The following is a 24,223-nucleotide window of genomic DNA, read 5'->3' on the forward strand; positions in this document are numbered from 1 at the left end:
GTAGATTATCTTAAAGCAACAGAATTTTGCCATTTACTTCACAGGTCAAAACATTTGCAATACCAAGTCAAAAATCTATGAGCACAAATGCCCTGAACATCCAGTTTTACAAACGGTAAACAACGAGATTTTGTGGATACATACTAGTGCTGAACTTTCAGCCATATATTATCTATCAGCTTTCAGAAAGTATTGTATTTTTAGAATAGAACTTCAATGTGGATCACTGTTTGAGGGAAGAGGAATCAAACACAAAAGAGACACTGGTTTATAGCGATGATTTGTTTTTCAACATTGACAAAAGCAATCTAGATGATAGGAGAACCAAATTTTATATTGTGTGTGCTTCTCCTGCACTCCTTCTCTCACTCTGTCCAAAATATGAATTAATGTAGCAGGAAAGAATTTCTTTACAATTAATAGCTATATTTCTGTAATATACAGAAACAGTTGTATCTTCTTAATGTTAGCAAGCATGTATGGAGCATCAAAACACTAAAAAAAAACACAGTATGGGAAGAACTTAGCTGACGACTCCTCTTTTTTTTTCTAACTCATACTGGCAGGAATGACCTGTAGATGTTACATTGTTCTGCCTTGGACTCTGAACTTGATATGCCATCAGCAATACAAAGTGGAAAATCTAAAATAAACTTGTACTGAGGTGTAGCAGCAGTTATTTGTTTCAGCGTTCTGATGTTCTGCAGCTGTTTTTCCTTATCCATGCAATAGTAATTTCTGTATAGTATGCTTTCTTTAACTTCTCCAACATACCTCATGTAGACAGGTGTACTGCACATGGTAGGGAGCAACTTTCTCCTCTCCTTTTATTTCAACATTGATTTTCAATCTAATGGCACCAGAGACAGCTGATTTATCTGTTCGCTTTTCTGAAGAGCAGAAAAATAATATATTAGTAAATACCAAGAATACATATATGACATGTGAAAAGCTTCCATAAATCATTCCAGCTTAATAAGAACATTTTTTAAAGACAGAAAGTCTGCTGTTGAGAAAAAGAGAATTTTTTTTTTAATACCTCACATATGGTTCAGGCCATGAAACAGAATATCAAACTATGACATAAAGAATCTTTCTTTATTTTATGTGCCAAATTTAAACCAGGCTGCACAGTGCTTTATTTAACACTTTTCCCTTTTCAATAGAAATTATTTCCATTTTCTATCTGGTATCTGTACTAATTATTATTATTCTCATTACTGATATTTTCCTTTAGTTACGAAGACTTTAGCAACAACCAGAACCACTATGTCTGAGAGAAACTCAAAACGTTCTTAGCAAAACTCAATTACAGAGCTAAGCTGAATCTTACAGAACAAATTATATGAAGAACTTTGTTTACGTTATCTGTGCTAGTGTGTTTAGTTGCTGTCACTAATTGTGGAGGTTACTGATCTTCTTTGACTCCAGTTTTCACTTTTCCAATCCACTCTAGCAGTGTAACTGAGTCAATAGGTATTACAATTTTTATGATTCTTTCACAAGGTGCTGTGATGTGTGTGCTGATGAACAGTACAATTAATAAGAATTGGTATTCCAGAAATCGAAGTGTTTTGTTTCAGTATTTCACTCCTCTTTCCTCTGTATGATGTGACATACTGCAGTTGTGTCAATGTGTGTATCAGAATAAAATATGCCATTATTTTCAGAATATTAGAATTATCACTAGCCATTTACCAATATTTCTTTTTAGATGCTGATTGAAAGGTTTTCATTCTAGATTCTTCTTTTTACAGAGCACATAGATTTTCAATGTTACTATTAAACTGCTTCCAGTCAAATCAGTTCAGCAAGACTTGTTTTAAAAATCCATTTCATAATAATTTATATCAGTATTTATGTCAGTGTAAGTCACTGAAATTTTTAAAGCAATAAAACTCAGAATTCATAATGACCCAATTATCTTACCTTTAAAAAAATCTCATCATAAATAAGAAATAAAGCAAGGTTTTCTTTTCATTGTCAATAAGAAGTCATATAGTTCCCTGACACATCTATATATGTCACAGGGAAATGAAACACTAGACAGGGAAACAAGGACTGCTGATTAGGAAACAAATGCTCTACAACTTCAGAAAATTATGTCACATAATTCACCAAAAGTTTTCACAGAGCAGGCAAATATTATCACATTTTTGTTATCAAATATAGATTAACTTTTAAAGGGCTACTCCTGAACATTTAGTGCACCCAAAGAGATTTTTAGAATTAAAGAACAGTTGTATGCTTAGATTTAGATAAAGGAAATATATTCTGAGTCACACTTTCATTGATTTATTTCTGGTTTAAAGAATGATACTTCTTAAGATCTGTCCAGACAAGAAAGTACAGTCAATTAAGGACAACAGAGAGCATTCTGAGCTTCAGCAGGCTGTCTTCAGTTCATGAGTCCGCGTGTAAACACATTTGACATGTACAGAACAGAAAACTCAAGGAAGCAAGTTTCATGAAGAACCACAGGTGTAAATCAAAGGTGTAAATCAAAAGACAGTGAAAATCAAAGATGATTAGGCCCAAAATGGTACATAAATAATTTTTTAAAATACGTAATAAAATGAATGCGGACAACAAGCACAATATTTGCTACATTTTTCCATGTATCCCTGTAGACGTATTTCCCACAGAGTGCTACTGTGAACGGACTAGTCTGAAATGTTGGGTTTTCTTTCATGTTTTTAATTTTGCATTAAAATTAAATACTTTTTTTGATATTGTTGTGATTGCTCTGCTCTCTGTAATTGTCATAAATCTGGATCAAAACCAAGAAAGTGTCTTTCATTTTCAAATCAACCTGTAATATTTAAGATTGTAAAAGTTGTATATTGGTACCAAAGCGATATATTTTGGAGTCCCAGATCTACAGAGGTTGAGATTCTACCTAAATTTGTTTTAAAAAATCCGTAAGAATCATACCTAAATTATACCATACATCCATTTCTCCACTCAGTGTTCTTACTTCAATGATTGTTTGCCCAAGGAAGTCATCTGATTCTTTTTTGAAATGTTGTTTTACTCTAGATTTGATATCATCATCTTCATCCCATACTCTCACTTTTATTCTATCTGTAGAGTTATGGCATTCACTGTAAAAAAAATAATAAAATACAAAATGTAGTGATACTTAAGTTACATACATTTGTACTGCTGTCTAATTAATTGTCCTCAATTTCCATACACTTGCTTAACTGCATAAAGTGACAGAATACAAACAACTTGCAACATTCAGTGGAATAAAAGGCCATACCACATTGCCAGGGACAAAACTACAATTACTTTATATAAGAAAAAGTAAAGATATTAACTTGATTGAATTATATATACCTATAGATTTTATTTAGGAATGTCATGAACTCCCCATTAAAATTATTAATTAATTTACAATGTGTACTTCTTGACACTAATATTTATCAAATATCTTAGGAAAGATACTGTTAGATTGGGTTTATTCGTTTAGGAATGCTATGTAATACCTACAGTAGACCACAAAAGTAGTAGCCTAGAATGTTATAATACAAAAAGCGAGAAAATCTTAAAGAATATTTCTAGTATGTGGCAGGAAGTTTTTGGAAAAAAAGCAACAAGTATGCACAAACATCACAGCAAGACAAGACAGACAATCAGAAAAACCTAGGGAAATAACTAGCTGCTTTCTTTAAAAGATATATTACTTCTCTCCAAGACCTCCATTCCCTGGTAAGGAGAAGAAGTAGGACAGACTGCCATATACAAGAAAATTCCTCGCAAATTTAAGTGGCTTACTAACCCCTCATGAGTTGAGTGGATTTGAGAAACTACTGGATGTATGAGAGAGTGAGCTGGCTTCACTTGCAATCTGTAGAGTTCCCACAGGATAACATTTTTTACTTCCAATCTGTAGAGTTCCCACAGGATAACATTTTTTACTTCCAGCTCCATCCTGCATACATTTGCACAGAAATGGAAAAGAAGCTCTACTGCTGCTTGTTCCTATGAGCCACAATGAGGACTGTTTACTATTTGTCAGTGTTGGCTTTTGATGACTTCATTGGAATATCCTAACATTGACTGCAGAAGTCTGTGGTAGTACTTTCTGATGACATTTAGTGGCTAGTACAGACCTGGCATCAAGTTTTAAGCCATGTCACACTTATGCATCTATGCTAACATGTTTTTTTTAATATCCATTCAGTAATGCTACAAAAATATTTTAAATATTATGAATCTTTGGTTATCTTTAAATATAACTTTAAAGCATAGCACCAAATTTTCATCTTCAGCAAGGTCTTAGTTTGATGTTAGATTAAGAGTTTTTACTCGAGTTCTATTCAAAGCACTATCACTGCTCAGTGATCTGTCTCAGGATTTCCAGCATTAAAACAGTAATACTATAACTTCTCTCCCAACTGGCACCCCTCAGGGGTGTTCTAAGAATTAATTAGTGGTGGTAATGGGCTTTGGAAGTATAAAGTGATTTAAATTATATTATTACAGTCAAGGCCAATCAGTCACTAAAAATGGCATGCAAAGCTTTTACTCTGCCTCACTGTGACCTCATTCAGTGTCACAGAAATAATTCTGTCTGTATTCCAAATTTTAACATTGCAGATACCTCTGGTAATTAAAAAACACATTGTTCTGTGATTAGCAAAACTAATGAAGCTTAGTTTCCTTTTGTCTTATGGCTGGCTTCCCTGACATCTAACAAACTGCAATCACCTATTGAACCTTCTCCCACAATTGGGATTTTCATAAATTACCCCTTCATATGGACTCCCTGGTGTCTATTGTGGAGGCGAGCTCATACTGAGGACACTGTTAGGATCTCATATCTGTCTGATCATCTATTTTAATAGAACATGATGGACGTAGCATTAGGCAATCTGTGAAATTTCTCTGACTGACAATGAAATTCAAAAGCTATTGGCAAGGACATATAAAATATAAGAAGACATAGATGGATCAAATAAATGTCTTTGCCTTAGAAAATGGCTAAACCCAGAAACCATTTAATTTTCCTAAACTGTAGCCCTAAATTATTGCTTAACATTGCTAGAGCATTGTATTTAGCTGTGCACCCAACTGAAATATTAAACACGGGATTTCTACAGTGGCATAGGGAGATCCATCACTGGTGAGGTATTTATGTGACCCTTATCACCATATCTGTGCTATTAGTAGAAATCCTGTTCCTGCTTTGCTTCTCAGGGAGACACTGCATATAAAAAGTCATTAAATGGTACTTTAGCACAAATACCATATTTTTGTTCTCCTGGGTCAACATTAATTTCCCTCTGATGTACACTAGCTGATTAAGGAATATTTATTCAGATGGTCAGGATGACTGCACTTTTCCCCGATATCCTCATTTGTCTCTCCCATATCTTTTTCTCCTTTAATCTTAGGTCAGTGAAATATATGAGACCTATCACAACCAATGGATTTACTCACATGTTCATCTTTGTGTCTAAATCTTTAGCTCTGCTATGTTTGTAATGTTCCTGTGCAAGATCCCAAAACTTGCACAGAGTTATTATGCAAGAACAACAGGGTGGATGAACATGTATTTCTACTGGCCTGCCCTGTGGCAGTGAGACTGCAGTGAGATTTACTATTAGAGAGCTGTCTCTGCATGATTCTACTTACCTGCCCAGCCTCTCAGAAACAGCACTACACAATGAGATGCACATTCTGCTTTAGTCACTGGTAACAACTGTGCAGAAGCTCTGTGGCTTCACAAAAAGCATTGGGTGGTATTCCTACTTCTGTTTACTCTGTCCAGGAAAATCAGCTCAGGGAATTTAAGGCAAGGCAACATATGCTATTTTCGGTGTTCCTCTTCTAGCCACTCCACTTTATATGCTCAGTAAAAGTGCTCACTAAGGTGTGATACAGGAAAATGAGAAGTGAATTGTTCTTTAGCACACAGAGAATGAAGATACTGATTCTTTTGAAAGCTGAAAAAGCTGCAGTATATTCATAGATGCTAGACAGAAGTGACAGTTTTAATAATTTATCAATAATCTGGTGATGCTACTTTACTTCTGCATTTACAGAATTCTGCACAGACATGAAATAATCCCCACAGCACTCCTGCTTATTCTAATGGCTAGAGTAATAAAAAATGTAATAATAAACTATCTTTACTATAGTAGCCCCATGTAAAGTTAATATTAGGTGCACTGGCATGACCTGATTGTACGTCTCATCTAAGACATCTGCACCCAGTGTTAAAGTAACAACTAATTGATACTATGCTACTTTCAGTGAAGAAATAAATGCAAATGAATGAAGAATTTGGTAAAGAATGTATGGAAACTAATTTCCCACTCTGTCAAAATGCAATACATTCATCATAACAGCATTCTTTCCTCATAGTCTTCAGTAAAATCTCTTACATCCACTAACAAATTTGCATACTCTGAATAGTTAGTCTAGGTGGAGAGTTTTTTTCCCCCCTACTCTTATGAAGTGTTATTTCTATAACTTAAAGAAAATAATTTTTACAATAAAATACATTATCTTGCTGAAATTCTGTAGGCAATCAGCAGACAAATTAGGCTATGCCCGAGATGTAGAAAATGAACTTGACTGACAAGCCTTTGCAACACCTTTGCCTGCTCAATTCCAGTTTTGCACATTTTGTAGCTTACCTTTTTTTCTCTAAATGAACTTTTAACCAATCATTTCACAAATCACAGAATCACAGAATGTTAGGGATTGGAAGGGACCTCGAAAGATCATCTAGTCCAATCCCCCTGCTGGAGCAGGATTACCTAGATCATATCACACAGGAACGTGGTCACCCCTCAGTTTCCTCTTCTCCAAGCTAAAGAGACCCAGCTCCCTCAGCCTCTCCTCATAAGGGAGATGTTCCACTCCCTTAATCATCTTCGTGGCTCTGCGCTGGACTCTCTCTAGCAGTTCCCTGTCCTTCTTGAACTGTCATAGTAAGATAGGCAAATCTGTTTAGAACTGGTCTTGTATTCCTAAGCACTCAGCAAACTAGTTCAAGAATAGAGAGCTAGTGGTAGAAAAGCTTTGAAGAACTTGTACTTTAACAGGAAACTTTTCAATGCTACAGATAATGACCAGGTTCTTTTTAAAAAATATCCTCAAAAGTTACAGAACAAAGAAATGTAAAAAAGGGAAGCATTATACTATTCTTACTCCAATTTCACAGCTGAGATAATGATTCAGACAGATTAAATCACTCTATGAGTATCTTCCTTACTTCTCTCTCATAGTGCCCGTTCCTCCTTTTCAAAATGTATTTAGCCTTTTTTTTTCTTCTGAAGCACTAGCTTCCATTTTTACTCCCAACAGTGGTTATAAAAAAAAAAAAAAAGCGCGAAGTGTGAGATAAGTTTCTTCTGTAAACAGTCTCTCAGAACTCCAATGAGGATTTCCAAGACCCAAATAATATTCACCTACATAACTTTCCAGAAATGTCAAATCCAGAGCCAACATAACTTGCCAAAGTTCCAGAGAAGTCACTCTGGTTGTTGATGGACAAACCTGAAGATCTTCTAATTTGTTTTCAATAAACTACTTCAGCTGAAGACTGCCAGCCTGCCTATGTAAGAGCACTCACTGAAGAATCACTGTGGTCGACAGTAACTGAAGTACATAACCTTTGTTTTTTGCTGTATTTTGTTTTCTGTTTCTTTCTCTGGTAGCTTCTATTTCTGTTTAGCTTATTACAAAAGTTATTGAATTCTTTTTGCACACACACTCATTAAAGCATGTAAAGAAAACATGATATGTACCATTTTGTGATACTAACCATAGATACACTTATTCATATCATTATTTCAGAGGGATATTGCTTTAGTTGTAGACCATTACATATATCTTAGGTGTCTTCCACAAACTAAAGAAATAGATTTTGGAAGACAATATTTTGTTCTTTTAAGTGCTATATTCATTCAGTGAGTCAGCACTGACTTAATTGGAAAACAGATGATAAACAAGGTGCCACCTGGCTGCATGAACTAGGTATATGAAGAAGTAGTTCAAAACATAGCACAGATAAAAAAAAAAAACAACACAGCAAATGACAGATCGTTGTTTTTTTGTAAACCCCCTTACAAACAAGCATAAGGAATACATTTTGTATAGCAGGTACTGCACACAAAACAATCCAAGAGTTAAACCTTGCTAAATTCTTAGTCAATTTTATTCCCTTATACTAAAATATCTCGGATGCCATATGGTCTAGATGGAGAATGGAAGGTGATAACAGAGATTTTGTCCTAAAAGTATAAAGAAACCACACGGTCATGGAAAATAGTAGTAGAATGAAGTTCAGGAAGACATTTACTGCTATTATTACCCTCATGTTTATTATCGTTGCCATTACTGCAAGCCAGAACCAGATACCTCCATGGCATTGCTATGAGAAGTCTGTCCACTCTGTTCTTAAGTGTTCAGAGATAGCTCCATAGTCTCTCAGGAAATCTATCTATTCCAGTGCTTCACTAGCCCCATGTGTTGGTGAACTTTATCTGCAGTCCGATTTAAGCCTCTCTAAATGGAATTTGTGCCTATTACTTCTTGCTCTGCGGTAACAGTAAGTATGAAAAATAAATTATTCATTTCCTCTTTGCAGGAGAAAGGATGTGTTTAAAGACATCCTTACCTCCACTACTTGTCTCTTCTCTAGTCTGGACAGTCCCAATTCTTTAACAGTGTGGTCACAGGCCATGTTTTATGATAAAGTAGAATGAGACTAATTATGCCTTTTCTTGCATTAGTTTACTCTGTCATAACAAAAAGAGAGTTGTATAAAATCAACCTGGATTGACAGCACTTTGAAAAAAAAAGACTCAGACCAAACGTGCTGTACCGTGAAACTGAAAAACGTTATTGCTGAACAAAAAAATTATTATTTGATTTGGTTCTTAGAGGTGTTCTGCTCTCTTGTTTTGGGCTAAGGCTGTGAGATACAGTTATTTTAATTAGTAGGATGTCTATCAGAGACTTGGCTGCTTACTGAAGAACTTTTAGAAAGGATAAATCCAGTAAACTAACTTGCAGATTTCTATTACCCAATTGGTTTTGTGTAATATAATTCTCTCTTATCGCAGAATCATAGGATGGTTTGGATTGAAAGATTATGCAACTGTATCTGAGGTGTTAATGAGTGGTCAGAGGAAACATGATACCTGCAAAGTCTGCAAGGCAATTTGTAGATGTGTGCTTGCTAGACAACACTGCCAGAAAAAAGCAGATTTCCATATTTCAGCAATCAACTGTTGAAAATAGTCAAGAAGAGAATGAGAGTGGAGAAGAGTTTTATGGTAATGTATAGATCTAAAAGTCTGTACAAAGCTGAAAACTGTACAGCCAAAATATCTCTTCATTGTAACTAAAAAATAAAAGTGCAGTCCCTTTTCCCTGTGTGATGTCACACTCAACCAGAAGAAGGAAGGTGAGAGACAGCTGCAAGACTTTTCCTTTGCGCTGCCATTGAAAAAAGTCTCCTATCACTGATGTTTAATTGAAAAAATAAAAGCTGCTCTGCTATCTCCCTTCTACTAATGCCAACAGAAAGGACCACAGCCCTTGCCACCTATACTGTATTCATTAAAGGAGCATCTGCTGGCTTATTTACTTCTCTATCTTGTGTACAAAAAATATAAATATGAAGGAAAGATGTATTCTTCCTCCAATAGCCCTGTTTTTTTACTGAGATGCACGCAGCTGTACGTAAGCTCTGCTTTAGTTATGGTTTATGGAGTTCCCAAGTTAAAATCTTTGCCAGTATCTATACCTGGTCATTTAGCAGAGGATTACATTATGGTTTGTTAGAAACATTCACTCTCTGCTTTCCATACAATCATGTAAGGATTATGTGTGATTCTGCAAACAAGAACACTGCCCTCACTCTATCTGCTATGAGACAGCAAATGCATGGTAGGGAGCCAATGTTTATTCCAAGCCCTTGTTTTGGAACAGATGGGGAGATTTAAATGAATGCTTTGGTATTATGAGTAAATGTATGATTGTAAGATTTTGAGATATATTTTATTTCTGCAATTTATCATTTAGGAGTTATAATGATCATTAGTATTTGATTTTAAAGAGAACCATCAAATATCACTAGTAGAGCATAATTTAAATGAAACTTCCTGAGTCAATGAAATAGTTATACTGATCTACATTAGATTTAGCCTTGTGGTTAAACATTTATAGTTTATTTAATACACTTTAGAAATTCTCATATACTTTCAATTGAAATCCAATGCATTAAATAAGTCAGGGAGATAACTTTATTTTAGAAAGTACAAGTGCTATAAAAATGATTGAAAATGTATTCAGTTCAAAGCAGTTACTCGGGAGATTTATGCTATAGTGGGGTTTGGGGTTTTTTTACTAATGTTATTGCTAGAGCAGCAGATGATAGTAATACTTAGTGCTGGGTGAAAAAAATATAATATTTTCAAGTTTCCAGGGATTTTATGGTAGCCCTGCTCACATTTTGAGAAAATACATTTAAAACTTCATACCAAATTTGCTGAATTGCTCATCCAACTTTTGACACTATTCAACTCATACAATTAAATGAAAGAAAGTAATTAATCTCCTACCTTTGGTTACTCACAGTCATTCAATGAGGTATGACACTTCAACTGTTACTGGAGTAACACAAATAACTCAAAAAGAAAACAAAATCTGTATAGGGAAAACCTGTAAAAAGTTTCTGAGTGTGTGTTTTCTCTGAATTAACTATTCATTTCAATCTGTGAAAGGAATGGGCATACATCATTTAATATAGTTGGATTACTTACTACCTTTTCCAGACAAATAGAAGTGGCATCTTGGGTCATACCTCTTTCAGACTCACTAGTGAAATGATAACCTCCTCAACAATCAGGTAGCAGATTTTAGTCAAAAAACAGGGAAAAGAAAATAGCTGTTGTGCCACATAAAAAGAAGCTAACCTCTCGTGTCATGACGCTGCACCTTATTGAAGAAAACAGAGCTCTATTTCAAATGCCTGAACCCTAACAGAAATTGTTTCCATGGTTTATGTAGATAAGAATAATGACAATGGATATCTGTCTTATAGGATGAAAAGAATGAAGAAGAAACTAAACAATGTAAAAGCCTGAAGACAATTATTTTACATTGTGGTAAGTGGTTATTTTGAAATTGTGTGTTGCACACGGTGACTAGAGATCCTGAATCTTTCCTGTGAAGTCTGCAGTATCCTGAGCTGTTCTGCTGTTGCTTTGTAAATTCAGGGTTGCTTATAAAAATGACACATCATTTTTATCATCACTGACACAGGGTTTCATTAAGTTGTATCAAATTAACATCCAGTTTTGAATAGTACTATTAGGCATAAGATTACACTTTTATAACATAGTAACAAAAGGTTAGACTATTACAATGTGTCAACAGTTTGCACATATTCTCAGTAAAAATGCAAATAAAACTGTTGTATTTAACAAACACTGAAATTGTATATCCTTTATTATTATAATTTCTTCTTTTCATAATTTACTACACTAGTGTTTTCACACAGCTTCCATAAAATACCTACTAACTTCATATGATAATACTGCAGTAGGTGCTTTCAGGGTAGACCAGAACTTTTCAGAACAATTTAAAAAATCTGCCTAAATAAACAGTTCTCTTTCACTTCAAATTTTCCAAAGAAAATCTAGGTTTTATATTAGCCTTTCAGAATCCTTAATTGACTTCAACAATTGACTGCCCAGACGGGAGAGACTCAGCAGTGCCTGGGTGAGTCAGCAGTGACTGGGTGTGTCCCAGGGCAGGAGAGGCTGCAGTTGTTTGCAACTCGTTGGGGAGGGCACTGACTCCCTCCCAGTGCACAAGGCGAGGAAGGTGCCAAGGAGCTGTGAACCAGGGGTGTCACCAACAGGTATTTCCCAGTTCAGTGAAAGAACAATGGTATCTACCCGGTGGAAGAAGACCAAAATGGATGTGGGAACCCAGACAGAGCTCCCACGGAAGGAGGCGATGGTGCAGGTTGCGGGCTGCAGGGAATGCTACACTGTCTCTGTGGTGTCAGGGGGCTGTGTGCGCTGTGAGCAAGTAGATGATCTGCTTGGCCGAGAGGCACAGCTGCAAAGCCAGGTTGAAAGGCTTCAAGCCGAAGTAGAAAGGCTTAGGAGCATTCGGGAGGCTGAAATGGAGATAGACTGGTGGAGCCAGGCTCTGCCCTCCCTGCAACAAAAATGGGAGCACCTGCCGGAAAGCTCCCAGGATCGAGGGACCCCTGTACTCTGCCCCTCTCAGGTGGAAAACGATAACCTAGAGGAGAAGAGTGAGTGGAGACAAGTCTATGGCCGTGGCAAAAGGCGAGTGCCCTCCTTGCCTACCTTGCCTCCACAGGTGCCTCTGAGCAATAGATATGAAGCCCTAGTGGAATACAGCAGGTCCAACGGGGATGTGGTGGAGAGGCAACCTATATCAGAGGTCCCACCACAGTCAGAAAAACCTGATGGGCGTATAGCTACCTCCTCCACAAGGAAGAAGAGAAGAGTTTTAGTGGTTGGAGACTCCTTTCTAAAGGGATCTGAGGGCCTAATATGCAGAGCTGACCCCCATCACAGGGAGGTCTGCAGCCTGCCTGGAGCCCGAATCAGGGATATCACCAGGCAACTCCCCAACCTGGTGAAGGCCACAGACTACTACCCCCTGCTGATCTTCCAGACAGGTGGGGAAGAAGCTGCATCCCGTAGTCTGAGGGGGATGAAGAAAGACTACAAGTCCCTAGGACGGTTGGTGAAAGAGTCTGGGGCACAAGTTGTTTTCTCCTCCCTCCTTCCATTTTCAGGTGATGACTTGGGATGGAATAGTAGGATTCTCTCTATTAACACCTGGCTACAAGACTGGTGCTACAGGCAGGGCTTTGGGTTCTTTGATAATGGCTGGTTTTATAAGACAACAGGCGTGACAGTGATACATGGGAAAGGTTTATGTCGTAGGGGCAAAAGGGTTCTGGGACAGGAATTAGCAGGGCTCATTTGGAGAGCTTTAAACTAGATTCGAAGGGGGATGGGGTGGTAGCTGGGCTTGCACCACTGGGGCAATGCTCTAGTGTTGAGGTAGACCAGGAGGCCCCCCATCCCCCTGGGGTGAAGTCAGGGGGTGAATCTGGGATGAAACCGCTGTGCCCAGCTCGCTCCCTGAAATGCCTGTACACCAATGCACGCAGCATGGGGAATAAGCAGGAGGAGTTAGAAATCCGTGTTCGGTCGGGGGGCTATGATCTAGTGGCAATTACAGAGACTTGGTGGGACGCCTCGCATGACTGGAATGTGGTCATGGATGGCTATGTCCTGTTCAGGAAAGACAGGCCGCTAAGGAGAGGTGGTGGAGTTGCCCTTTATGTGAGTGAGCAGCTAGAATGTATTGAGTTCTGTCCAGAGGCAGATCAGGAGCGAGTTGAGAGTTTGTGGGTGCGAATTAAGGGGCAGGCTGGCAGGGGTGATACTGTTGTGGGTGTCTATTACAGGCCACCAGATCAGGATGAGGAGGGTGATGAGGCCTTCTACAGGCAGCTGAGAGCAGTCTCGCAATTACAGGGCCTGGTTGTTGTGGGGGATTTCAACTACCCTGATATTTGCTGGGAGGCCTACTCAGCCAGCCATCCTCAGTCCAGGAGGTTCCTCCAGTGCGTTGATGATAACTTTCTGATGCAAATGGTGGATGAGCCAACTAGGAGAGGAGCGCTGCTGGATCTTATCCTCACTAACAAGGAGGGTCTGGTTGAAGAGGTGAAGGTTGAGGGCAGCCTTGGTTGTAGTGACCATGAGATGGTAGAGTTCAGGATCTCATGTGGCAGGAACAGAATAGCTAGCAGAATCACAACCCTGAACTTCAGGAGGGCCAACTTTGGCCTTTTCAAGCAATTGCTAGGGGAAATCCCATGGGACAGGGTACTAGAAGGTAAGGAGGCCCAAGATAGTTGGTTAGCGTTCAAGGACTGCTTCTTCTGAGCTCAAGATCAGAGCATCCCAACAGGTAGGAAGTCAAGGAAAGGTACCAGGAGACCTGCATGGTGAACAGGGAACTGCTGGGCAAACTCAAGTGGAAGAAGAAGGTGTACAGATCGTGGAAGGAGGGGCTGGCCACTTGGGAGGAATATAAGTCTGTTGTCAGAGGATGTAGGGAGGCAACTAGGAAAGCTAAGGCCTCCTTGGAATTAAACCTTGCAAGAGAGGTCAAGGACAACAGAAAGGGCTTCTTCAAATACATTGCAGGTAAAGCCAACACTAGAGGCAATGTAGGCCCACTGATGAATGAGGAGGGGGTCCTGGAGACAGAGGATAAAAAGAAGGCGGAGTTACTGAATGCCTTCTTTGCCTCTGTCTATACTGTTGGAGGCTGTCCTGAGGAGCCCTGGACCCCTGCGGCCTCAGAAGAAGTCAGGATAGAGGAGGAATCTGTCTTGGTAGATGAGGGCTGGGTCAGGGACCAATTAAGCAACCTGGATGTCCATAAATCCATGGGCCCTGATGGGATGCACCCGCGGGTGCTGAGGGAGCTGGCGGAAGTCATTGCTAGGCCACTCTCCATCATCTTTGCTAAGTCATGGGCAACAGGAGAGGTGCCTGAGGACTGGAGGAAAGTGAATGTCACTCCAGTCTTCAAAAAGGGCAGGAAGGAGGACCCGGGGAACTATAGACCGGTCAGCCTCACCTCCATCCCTGGAAAGGTGATGGAGCAACTTGTTCTTGGTGCTGTCTCTAGGCACATCAAGGATAGGGGGATCATTAGGGGCACTCAGCATGGCTTCACCAACGGGAAGTCTTGCTCAACCAACTTGATAGCCTTTTATGAGGATGTTACCCGGTGGATAGATGATGGTAAAGCTGTGGATGTGGTCTATCTCGATTTCAGTAAAGCGTTTGACACGGTCTCCCACAGCATCCTCGCAGCTAAACTGAGGACGTGTGGTCTGGGTGATCGGGTAGTGAGGTGGATTGTGAACTGGCTGAAGGAAAGAAGCCAGAGAGTAGTGGTCAGCGGGACAGAGTCCAGTTGGAGGTCTGTGTCTAGCGGAGTTCCGCAAGGGTCGGTTCTGGGACCAGTTCTATTCAATATATTCATTAATGACTTGGATGAGGGATTAGAGTGCGCTGTCAGCAAGTTCGCTGATGACACAAAACTGGGAGGAGTGGCTGACACACCGGAAGGCTGCGCAGCCATTCAGAGGGACCTGGACAGGCTGGAGAGTTGGGCGGGGAGAAATTTAATGAAATATAACAAGGGCAAGTGTAGAGTCCTGCATCTGGGCAAGAACAACCCCATGTACCAGTACAAGTTGGGGACAGAGCTGTTGGAGACCAGCGTAGGGGAAAGGGACCTGGAGGTCCTAGTGGACAACAGGATGACCATGAGCCAGCAGTGTGCCCTTGTGGCCAAGAAGGCCAATGGCATCCTGGGGTGTATTAGAAGGGGTGTGGTTAAGCAGGTCAAGAGAGGTTCTCCTCCCCCTCTACTCTGCCCTGGTGAGGCCGCATCTGGAATATTGTGTCCAGTTCTGGGCCCCTCAGTTCAAGAAGGACAGGGAACTGCTAGAGAGAGTCCAGCGCAGAGCCACGAAGATGATTAAGGGAGTGGAACATCTCCCTTATGAGGAGAGGCTGAGGGAGCTGGGTCTCTTTAGCTTAGAGAAGAGGAGACTGAGGGGTGACCTCATTAATGTTTATAAATATGTAAAGGGCAAGTGTCAAGAGGATGGAGCCAGGCTCTTCTCAGTGACATCCCTTGACACGACAAGGGGCAATGGGTGCAAGCTGGAGCACAGGAGGTTCCACTTAAATTTGAGGAAAAACTTCTTTACTGTAAGGGTGACTGAACACTGGAACAGGCTGCCCAGAGAGGTTGTGGGGTCTCCTCCTCTGGAGACATTCAAAACCCGCCTGGACGCGTTCCTGTGTGATATGGTCTAGGCAATCCTGCCCCGGCAGGGGGATTGGACTAGATGATCTTTCGAGGTCCCTTCCAATCCCTAACATTCTGTGATTCTGTGATTCTGTGATTCTGTAATAGTAGTTAAGTGCACATAATATACTATGGCACATAGTAATCAAGCTGAGAAAAGAATAAATGCTGAATTACTTTTGTTACATGTAGAGGAACAGCACTGAGCAAATTGACATTATTATCAGATTGGTCACATTCTCAGTCAGGAAAGTGTTGTATCCTAAGGCAATACTTTCAGGAAAGGAACAGTATAGTACCCGTGTTTTGGAATTTCCTGTACTGTAACATGACTTTCTGAAAGAAGTTCCAGGAACATTGCCAGAACTAGAACTGGCATGAAATCATATTCAAACCTTAGTCAACATATGACAGGCTGAAACGTATACTTTGCAGTCAGGGTTGAACTATGGTGATATGTTAACAACAAACTATACCATACTCAGTTCAGAGGCTGTGGCCAAAGAAAGGAGACAGGAGGATCATACCACACTCTCTACATCAGACTTCCAGACAACACTCAGTCTTGGAAAGTATAGACATTACAAACCACCAAGCCCAGAGCCTGAAGCATACCAGTTACTATCAAATTCCCCAGTTTCACCTAGGAGAATCTCAATGTTGAAAAAAATGCATTTAACTTGCATGGTCAGTATCTGAGACATAGAAAGGCACTTATAATGCCAACATTTGGTATGTAAGGTCAAAGTCTGAAAACTGTTACTTAAGTTTCCTAAAAAATTAGAATAGACACCATCAATAGATCGCCCAAAAGACATAATTATGAGCTGTATGAAGACTATATGATAAAGTCACAATAAACTTCTATGCTCTCTCCATTCAGAACTTGCAAATTTATTAATGCTGTGAATATGCATAGTATAGAAAACAAATATTTTCAAATTAAGTAACTATTTCACTTGGTAGCACTACATAATCTAAACGTAAATTAAAAAAGAAAGAAACAACAGTATCTTCTATACTTACAAATAGAATTTTTCATCCCATACTGGATTCAAGTTTCCAAAAATAGTCTTTGTTCTCCGCTTGGTTTTGCCAACTTGCACAGTAACATATGGGTCACTTGAGCCCGTTTTGTCCTTAGCTTGTAAGCCCTGAGCACAAAGAACTGCAACAAAAGGACAGAAATGTGCTTTAGCCCTCATAGCCTTCACTGCCAAGAAATAAACGAGATGGTGACAACAGCAACAGGAAACAAAGCCCTCAGACTGAGGGCTCCTGAAACAAAGCTTTCTAGACGAATTTCCCCAGCATCCATTACTCTGGAGATGGACAAGGCTTGTTTAACTACCCTTCTGGATTCTATAAAATTTACAAATATGGTATAATAGAGTAATAAATTTAAAGAATCACTACAGAGCACAAAACAAATAGATTTCTCTCTATGCATAATTCAGATACTCTTCTCAAACTTTGGTTTAATCAGCATGGCAAGTAAATATAATGTTGTATAACTTGGCTTGAGTCCAAAAATTCCCTAAAATTTCCATTTCCCTCCCCCAAATAAATACATAAAGATTGCCAAAATTTTTCCAAAGATCCAAAACTAAATTTTTGGATCTAATTTCCTAAACTAAACTAAATTTCCAAAAATTTCTGAACTAAAATTTTCAAAATAAAACCTCAAATTTTCAAAAATATGCACTGTGGATTATGAAACTAAACATGAGGGGCATGGTTATGACATTGTCATTTGTTTTCCTCAAGTGAGAGATGAACCATGAGGATTTTCAGAATACTTCCTCTTCTATCACAGACAGGGTGACAGTTCAGATCAATTATCATTAACTGTTTAAGTATTTGTAAGCCTTTCTGACAGTTAACGTGGGTGTATAGTTAATGTATATGCATTTTGTGACAAATATAAATACACACAATTTGATTTTCCATCATAATTCATAAACTGGAAATCTCAGGAGAAAGCAGAACTGTCAAATAGCAGCCTACCAAACCCAGAGAGCTGCAGCTAAAACACTTGCCATGGCTCCTAGCATCAGCAGAGCTTGGTTTTACTATTTTGCACATATTATTTAAACCATCTCAGTGGTAACATTTAGTTAACATTCTCTAATGTCAATCATTTCAGATAATGAAGCTCCCTCAGTGTGCTTAGAAAAATGATTACATAAAAATGGCACTTTCTTACTCAGCAGATCAGCTCCCAGTGTGGGTTCAGTCATATCTGCTGACTTCAGTGAAAAAAGTAAGTTTCTGTTAATTTTTTTTACACATTTCATTCCTGAAAAGACTAACTCTCAGGAATGAACTACAACATATTTTGTCTTCCCCATTCACTGTAAATCCAAAGTGAAATTTTTAGAAGGCAAGGAAATATTCCTTTCCTATTTAGGCAGGATAATTAAGTGTCAGCTTAGAAAATGTCTTCCAGAATTGTTAACTGTTACACTGGTCTGAATGCAAGGCAGCCTTGAGTATCCTTTAAAGGTAGAACTAAAAGTAAGAATATGAATTAAATATTTTCCCAGACACACCTCTTTATGTTGCCAGCACTTGGTGATAGTCCCAAAATTCAACAACTATTCTTTTGAGTTTCAGGTACCATCCCACAACCTTTTTCCTCACTTTTTCCTAGTCCATCTGACTCACAATCTCAGATTTTCCCTAGATTTCTTCTGGCACATATCTGTTATTCTTCAGCTCTATGTACAGTTTATGTACTGCCCCAAATGTGACTGGGCTTTAGTTTGGACTACAGAGCCACGCACAGTGAAAACCACAGCTGTCAACTCTCACAGAGTAATTCATTCATGGTCCACTTGACAAATGCTTTTCTCCTTCCCCTCCTGAATGCCAGCTTTACTTTTCAGCAATGGAAATGGCAATTCCATCTCTCAATGACCCTTCCCTGATTTATTAAAAAAATTGCCATGGAATCTAAAAGTACTATAGTAAAATTTTTTGAGCATGCAAACCAAATACACTTATTTGTTTACTAATTATATACATGTACCACTGTACTAATACATTACGTACACTATAAAACATATAAAAAAACAGAAATTTTAAAAAAAATGAGATAAAGATGAAATAATATTTTTAAAAAATGTATTAATGTCACAAAAAAACTTTTGTCTCTCACAAAAAAATATTACTAACAATAATATTTTTAGTGAAAGCTTGTGAATAAATATGCTTCATTATTTTTGAAAATATTGTTTTAACACTTTGTGATACAGTGTTTTGAAGATCTGTGTCTAAATCCAGTTTATTTTGGTACTCCGTTTTAATGGCTGCCATAGCCGAAAAAGGAAGAAGTGTATCATTGGGTGCACTTACTAAATCACTACACTAATTTTCAATCCCATCTACCAATTATGCAAAGGTTTTTGTTGAAATTCAGCTGGTAAATTTACATCTTGCCTGATGTCAACCAGTTGTTCTTGCAAACTAATTGGAAAATGTTCCAAACCAATGGGGTCTGGAATTGCAAGCTGCAGTGTTCTTAGCATTACAGTCATTAAAACCCATAAATGCAGTTGTGAACTTTAACTCTTGCAGTTGGTGACAAAAAGTTCAGCACTAGCACAGGAGATATTGGTAGGAGGTAGAGGAGACAGAACAAGACCGTTTACTTATCTTCCTTCCTAGAGTAGTGGAATATAAAGTAGTTTTGCCAACAGCTGTAATTTAAAACTTTTCCAGTTAGCGTGCTATAAATTCAACCATTTATAGATGCACCAAGTATGCAACTGAACACATAGTTCCAGCTCTAATTTTTATAAATCTTATTCCTGAACCGGGGACTGGGAAAGAACGAACTCTTAGAGCAAACAGTTCACAACAAAATTTACCTGTGATGGTTATTTTTGCCGACCATTTGGAAGTTCCATCCAAAACACTTTGTTTTGCTGCTTTTGTATGCTGTACAAAATCTTCTGTGGAAATATTAAACATTTCCTGGATCACTTCAAACACCTCTGGTCTATTTTTCTCTCTAATCTTCATTCTTTCCTTCATAGCACTAATAATATTCTGTGTTTTATCTTCTGCACCATGTTTGGAACTTTTCTCGGCAGCTCCTGAAATGAGAGAAAAGGTCAACACTTTTATTAAAAAGTTGCTATCTTTGTTCTTTTTCTCCTCTAGAGTCTCCAGCCAATTCTTAGCACTGCAGTATTCAAAGGAGTTTCATCTGGATAATATCAAGCCTCTTTAATTTATTCTTTGTGATACCTAAAATTATCAATTGCTTTAGTTTAACATGACAGGTTAATGTTCAACTTCAATCAGGTATGTGTTGTACCTAGAAATAGTTATTGAATCAGTACTATTCAATACTCATCAGTACTGTGAAAACGTCCAAAAACATAACTTTACTTACATAATTAGGCACACTGATTCTTCCAGAAAGGTCTGTAGAAGTGTGCAGTATTTGAGTCTGTCTGCTCTGTCCTTTGCCTCTGTTAGTAGCTAAACTTCAATAATGCATATGTGAATAATTCTTCAAATAATTTCTTAATCTTTTTTCTAAGTCAGCATGATATAACAATATATTCGTTCCTTTTTCTCTCCCCTTTTGGAGTAGGATGGTACAAGAAACCATACTTGGTCCATTAGGACAAAAAACCCCAAAATTAATAGAAATGGTATTTAAACCAGGTAACATTTCCTCCTCATTTTTCAGAGAACTTTTAGTTTGACAGTGAGAACATTAACCTAGACTCCTGCTATGCTCTCCCACAACAGAAATCTAATGAAGAGTAGAAAGAAATAGGCATAGCAGCTTCAGACGCTTTCTTGACTACTTCCAGATATATCTCAAAATTTGCTGATGTTGCCTGCACTCATGGTAAGTTTGTCATTTCTTCCTGGAACAGTGTTCACTAAAAAAAATTTTAATTCTCACATAAATCCATTTAATGAAGCATTCAAAACCTACTGAATGTAAGCATTCACTGGATTTAAGCATTTAGACTAGTTCTGTAACACTGACTTGACATCCTCACGCCGGATCAGTAGTGCACTCTATCCCTTCTTCAAACATCATGCATGAACAAAGGAGTGCTTCACAAAGCTCAATGTTAACAGTGGAATCTTCTGATGGCTATTTAAGCCACTCTTCCATGCCCTGTCTCGCAAAGAGTAAACATGACATTATATCCCGGTTGCAGCTGAACAGATTAAAGGCAATGTTTTTCCAAGAATTCTAACACTGGAACGACCCAGGGAATTTCTGCAGCGAATACCCTGTCTAGTACACACAAAGAAGGTTCTGGAAAGAGTGAGATGGAGATAAAGAATCTTATGAAATCTAATTTTGCAAATTCATCGTGCTAAGAGTGATATGAACCTGCACTACCCTGCTCTTAAGAGCTGCAGGACAGGGATAGGATTCATGGGAGAGAACTGTAGTCTCCTTCCTCTTACAAAATAGAAAGATGCAGATGTATTAATAGATGTAAACATCATGGCAGTAGAAAGTAGAGAACCTTCTAACTAAACCCAATATATTTTCAAAAAAGAAATTTATTGCTTTGCTACAGAGGCTTGTGTCATGTGGATGGAAACCTAATGACAGAACACAGCTATTGCAGGGTCAGTTCTAAGATGCAGCAACACGCTCTCTTTTGCCGATATATTGGCAATTATCCATAACTCATTGGGAGTGTAACAGGATAGCACACTTTGTTTTCACAGTAGTACCAAAAAAAAGGAAAAAGCTGAGCAGTAGGCACCAAATTGTGATATTAAAACTCAATCATTACTCACCACATCTGTGCTTGTGTGGTATTTAAACTTTAGGGCCTTTTGGAAAACTTCTTGAGTGACCACACAAGAAAATAATATATCACAGGTATAGAACAGACAGGTTCCTCTCTCCAGTAAAATAGTCATTATTGATAATTTCAGTAGGTGTATGAGGATGGTAGAAGAGATCAAAGGATATTACCTATGTGAGAATAACTTCTAGACTGTATTAACCTGTGGTGGTATGTCAGGTCTATCCTATAAAATAAGCCTGGAAAACAAAGAAAATACTCAGATGATTTGTTGATTTGTCTGGGACATCAAAAGCACTACAGCTTTTCTGCTTTTTTTTTTTAAAAAAAAGACCATATGGAGACCATACTATTACAGGTTTTATTCACAGTTCTTCCCAGGAGAGCTCTGGAGAGATTTCTCTCTCTAAAAATCATAACTGATCTCAGAGGCCCTTTAAAAGCCAAAGTGAAGTTATCCTTATAAAATGTCCTTTGTCTGTCAGAGGAAAGTGTTTCTGATCAATGTCTCTACAATACATATTGTACTAGAATAATCTAAGTACACTCTTGAAAAAAACAAATGACCATCTTGCAGTAGGGTATGAGGAAAGAAACATCAGACTTGTGTGGTCAGAATGGTATTCCTACAGTGCTAAACAGGCTATTTCAACTCTTGACGAGACTAACACATAAAGCAAGATGCAAGAATACTACAAATTTTATTATCAATGACAGATTACCACTTGCTATAGGTATTGCTGAATTTTAGCTCATGCTGTTAAAAACTACTCAAAGGCTCCTGGCACTGTGACAATCGTCATCATCACTATCACTAGCAGCAGTAAGTTCTTCACCCTTCCAAAAGGTTGTGAAAACATCTAACTAGCCATCCTCAACTCCTTGGAGGATCAAAGTATTATTGTTCACTTTAAATGGATAGTAAAATTAAGATAAAATTGTGTTGAACAACTTGCTATGCAATTAGAATTCAGATATTTCAATACTGAAGAGGAACATAGTTCCTTCTCAGCAAGACCATCAAACACCATTATCTTCTTTTGATGGCATTTTTTGTTGAGGTACTCTCAGCTTGCAATGGCTAAAAAAGAAATTATCAACACATCTAAGAGCTGGAAAGGGTCATCTTTCAGCATAAGATCTCAGCGAAGTCTTACAGAACAGGTATTTTATGCTTTGTTTTCTTTACCTTTTTCATTGTGTCTGGAGGTTTCTTAGCACATAGGAGGATGAAAGAGATATACATATAGTAAAGTAGGAAGGCATAACATCGTAAGATTGGAAAAGTGTGGGATGAGATACCAGACACCAGTGATTCCAGTTTGTCAAAAGGCTGAATTATATGGCTTCTTTTTTCCATAGCTACTAAATCTTGAGAAATTCTGAAAATCTCTTGGTCTAAGTACCTCATTTTTTTGAATGCAGAGGACCAAAGTTCTAGTGATTAAGGATTCTCCACACTGAAAAATTAGGAATTAGTTGAAAAAGAATTAAACACTACTATGAAACCAAAAACCAGTTAAAGAAATCTCTAGTGATTTTAGCACAAAAGAGAGAATTGCTGAGCTGCCTGGAAAGCCTGCCAGGTGGTTCTTGCAAGATGCAGGAAAGCAACATTTTTCATTTTCTCTTACTTTCTGCCCTTCCTTAAAAAGTACAGATACAACATCATAACCAAATGACAAACCATGGACACAATTTGAATGGCAATAATGTATTCCTGTTGAAAACATTGTTGATTTTTGAGACAGTACAGATAAAATTGAAACATGTGTTAAAATGCGACTTCCTTCAGTTTTACTGAAAAATCAGCATATCCTTCTATTTATACTAAATTATTTATTGCAGATATTTTTACATCCTCTATTGCTTACAGTCTATCAATAGCTCTTTTCATGCAGTATCGATCAGACTAATTAAGACAGTATCGTAACTTACATTGCACAGGAAGTTAACAAGTCCCTTTTACCCTAGGGACTGATACAAACTCAACATGATTGAAATCAATTCTGATTTAATATTGTATCTACTAATAGAAAGGGATATCTTGTTGAAGATGAGTGGTCTAATGAATGTACGACTGATTTGTTCAAAAATAACTTAGAACAAGCTTAGATATTGACGTTACAGATCTTGAGACGTTAATTCATTTCTACAGTCTACATTAACAATCATTACATACTAAAAAAAAAAAATTATCACAGAAGTTTGGAGGCCAATATGTCCTAGTGATTATGAGATGGCCAAAAGGATGACTGTGATAAAAATAACCACAGTGAACCACATCCACTTCACTTTATGATCCTGTTAGCATCCGCTTTCTTAGAAATAGAGATTTAACCAGCTGTACTGGTCAATTAACTTTTTCAATAGAACATTAAATATTTTTAACACAAATGAAACAAAGTACATGAACCTTGCTTTCAAAGTAATATAATATTCAAACTCACTGAACAATTAACCTGATGCAAAAAATATGACAGAATGCTCAAAAA

General features: G+C 38.0%; 1 protein-coding gene across 1 annotated transcript in view; it reads right to left on the bottom strand.

Moving 5' to 3' along the window:
- Positions 1–24,223, bottom strand: part of UNC13C (unc-13 homolog C) — a 161,653-nt gene that overhangs the window by 88,877 nt on the left and 48,553 nt on the right. Inside the window, exons 7-10 of the mRNA XM_068410057.1 lie at positions 19,800–20,027; positions 16,954–17,095; positions 2,935–3,104; positions 775–890 (exon numbers count right to left, since the gene is read on the bottom strand). Of these exons, the coding sequence (XP_068266158.1) occupies positions 775–890; positions 2,935–3,104; positions 16,954–17,095; positions 19,800–20,027 (656 nt within the window). The remainder of the gene's footprint in view (positions 1–774; positions 891–2,934; positions 3,105–16,953; positions 17,096–19,799; positions 20,028–24,223) is intronic.

Source organism: Nyctibius grandis, chromosome 11 (assembly GCF_013368605.1).
Source record: "Nyctibius grandis isolate bNycGra1 chromosome 11, bNycGra1.pri, whole genome shotgun sequence".
Lineage (NCBI taxonomy): Eukaryota > Metazoa > Chordata > Aves > Nyctibiiformes > Nyctibiidae > Nyctibius > Nyctibius grandis.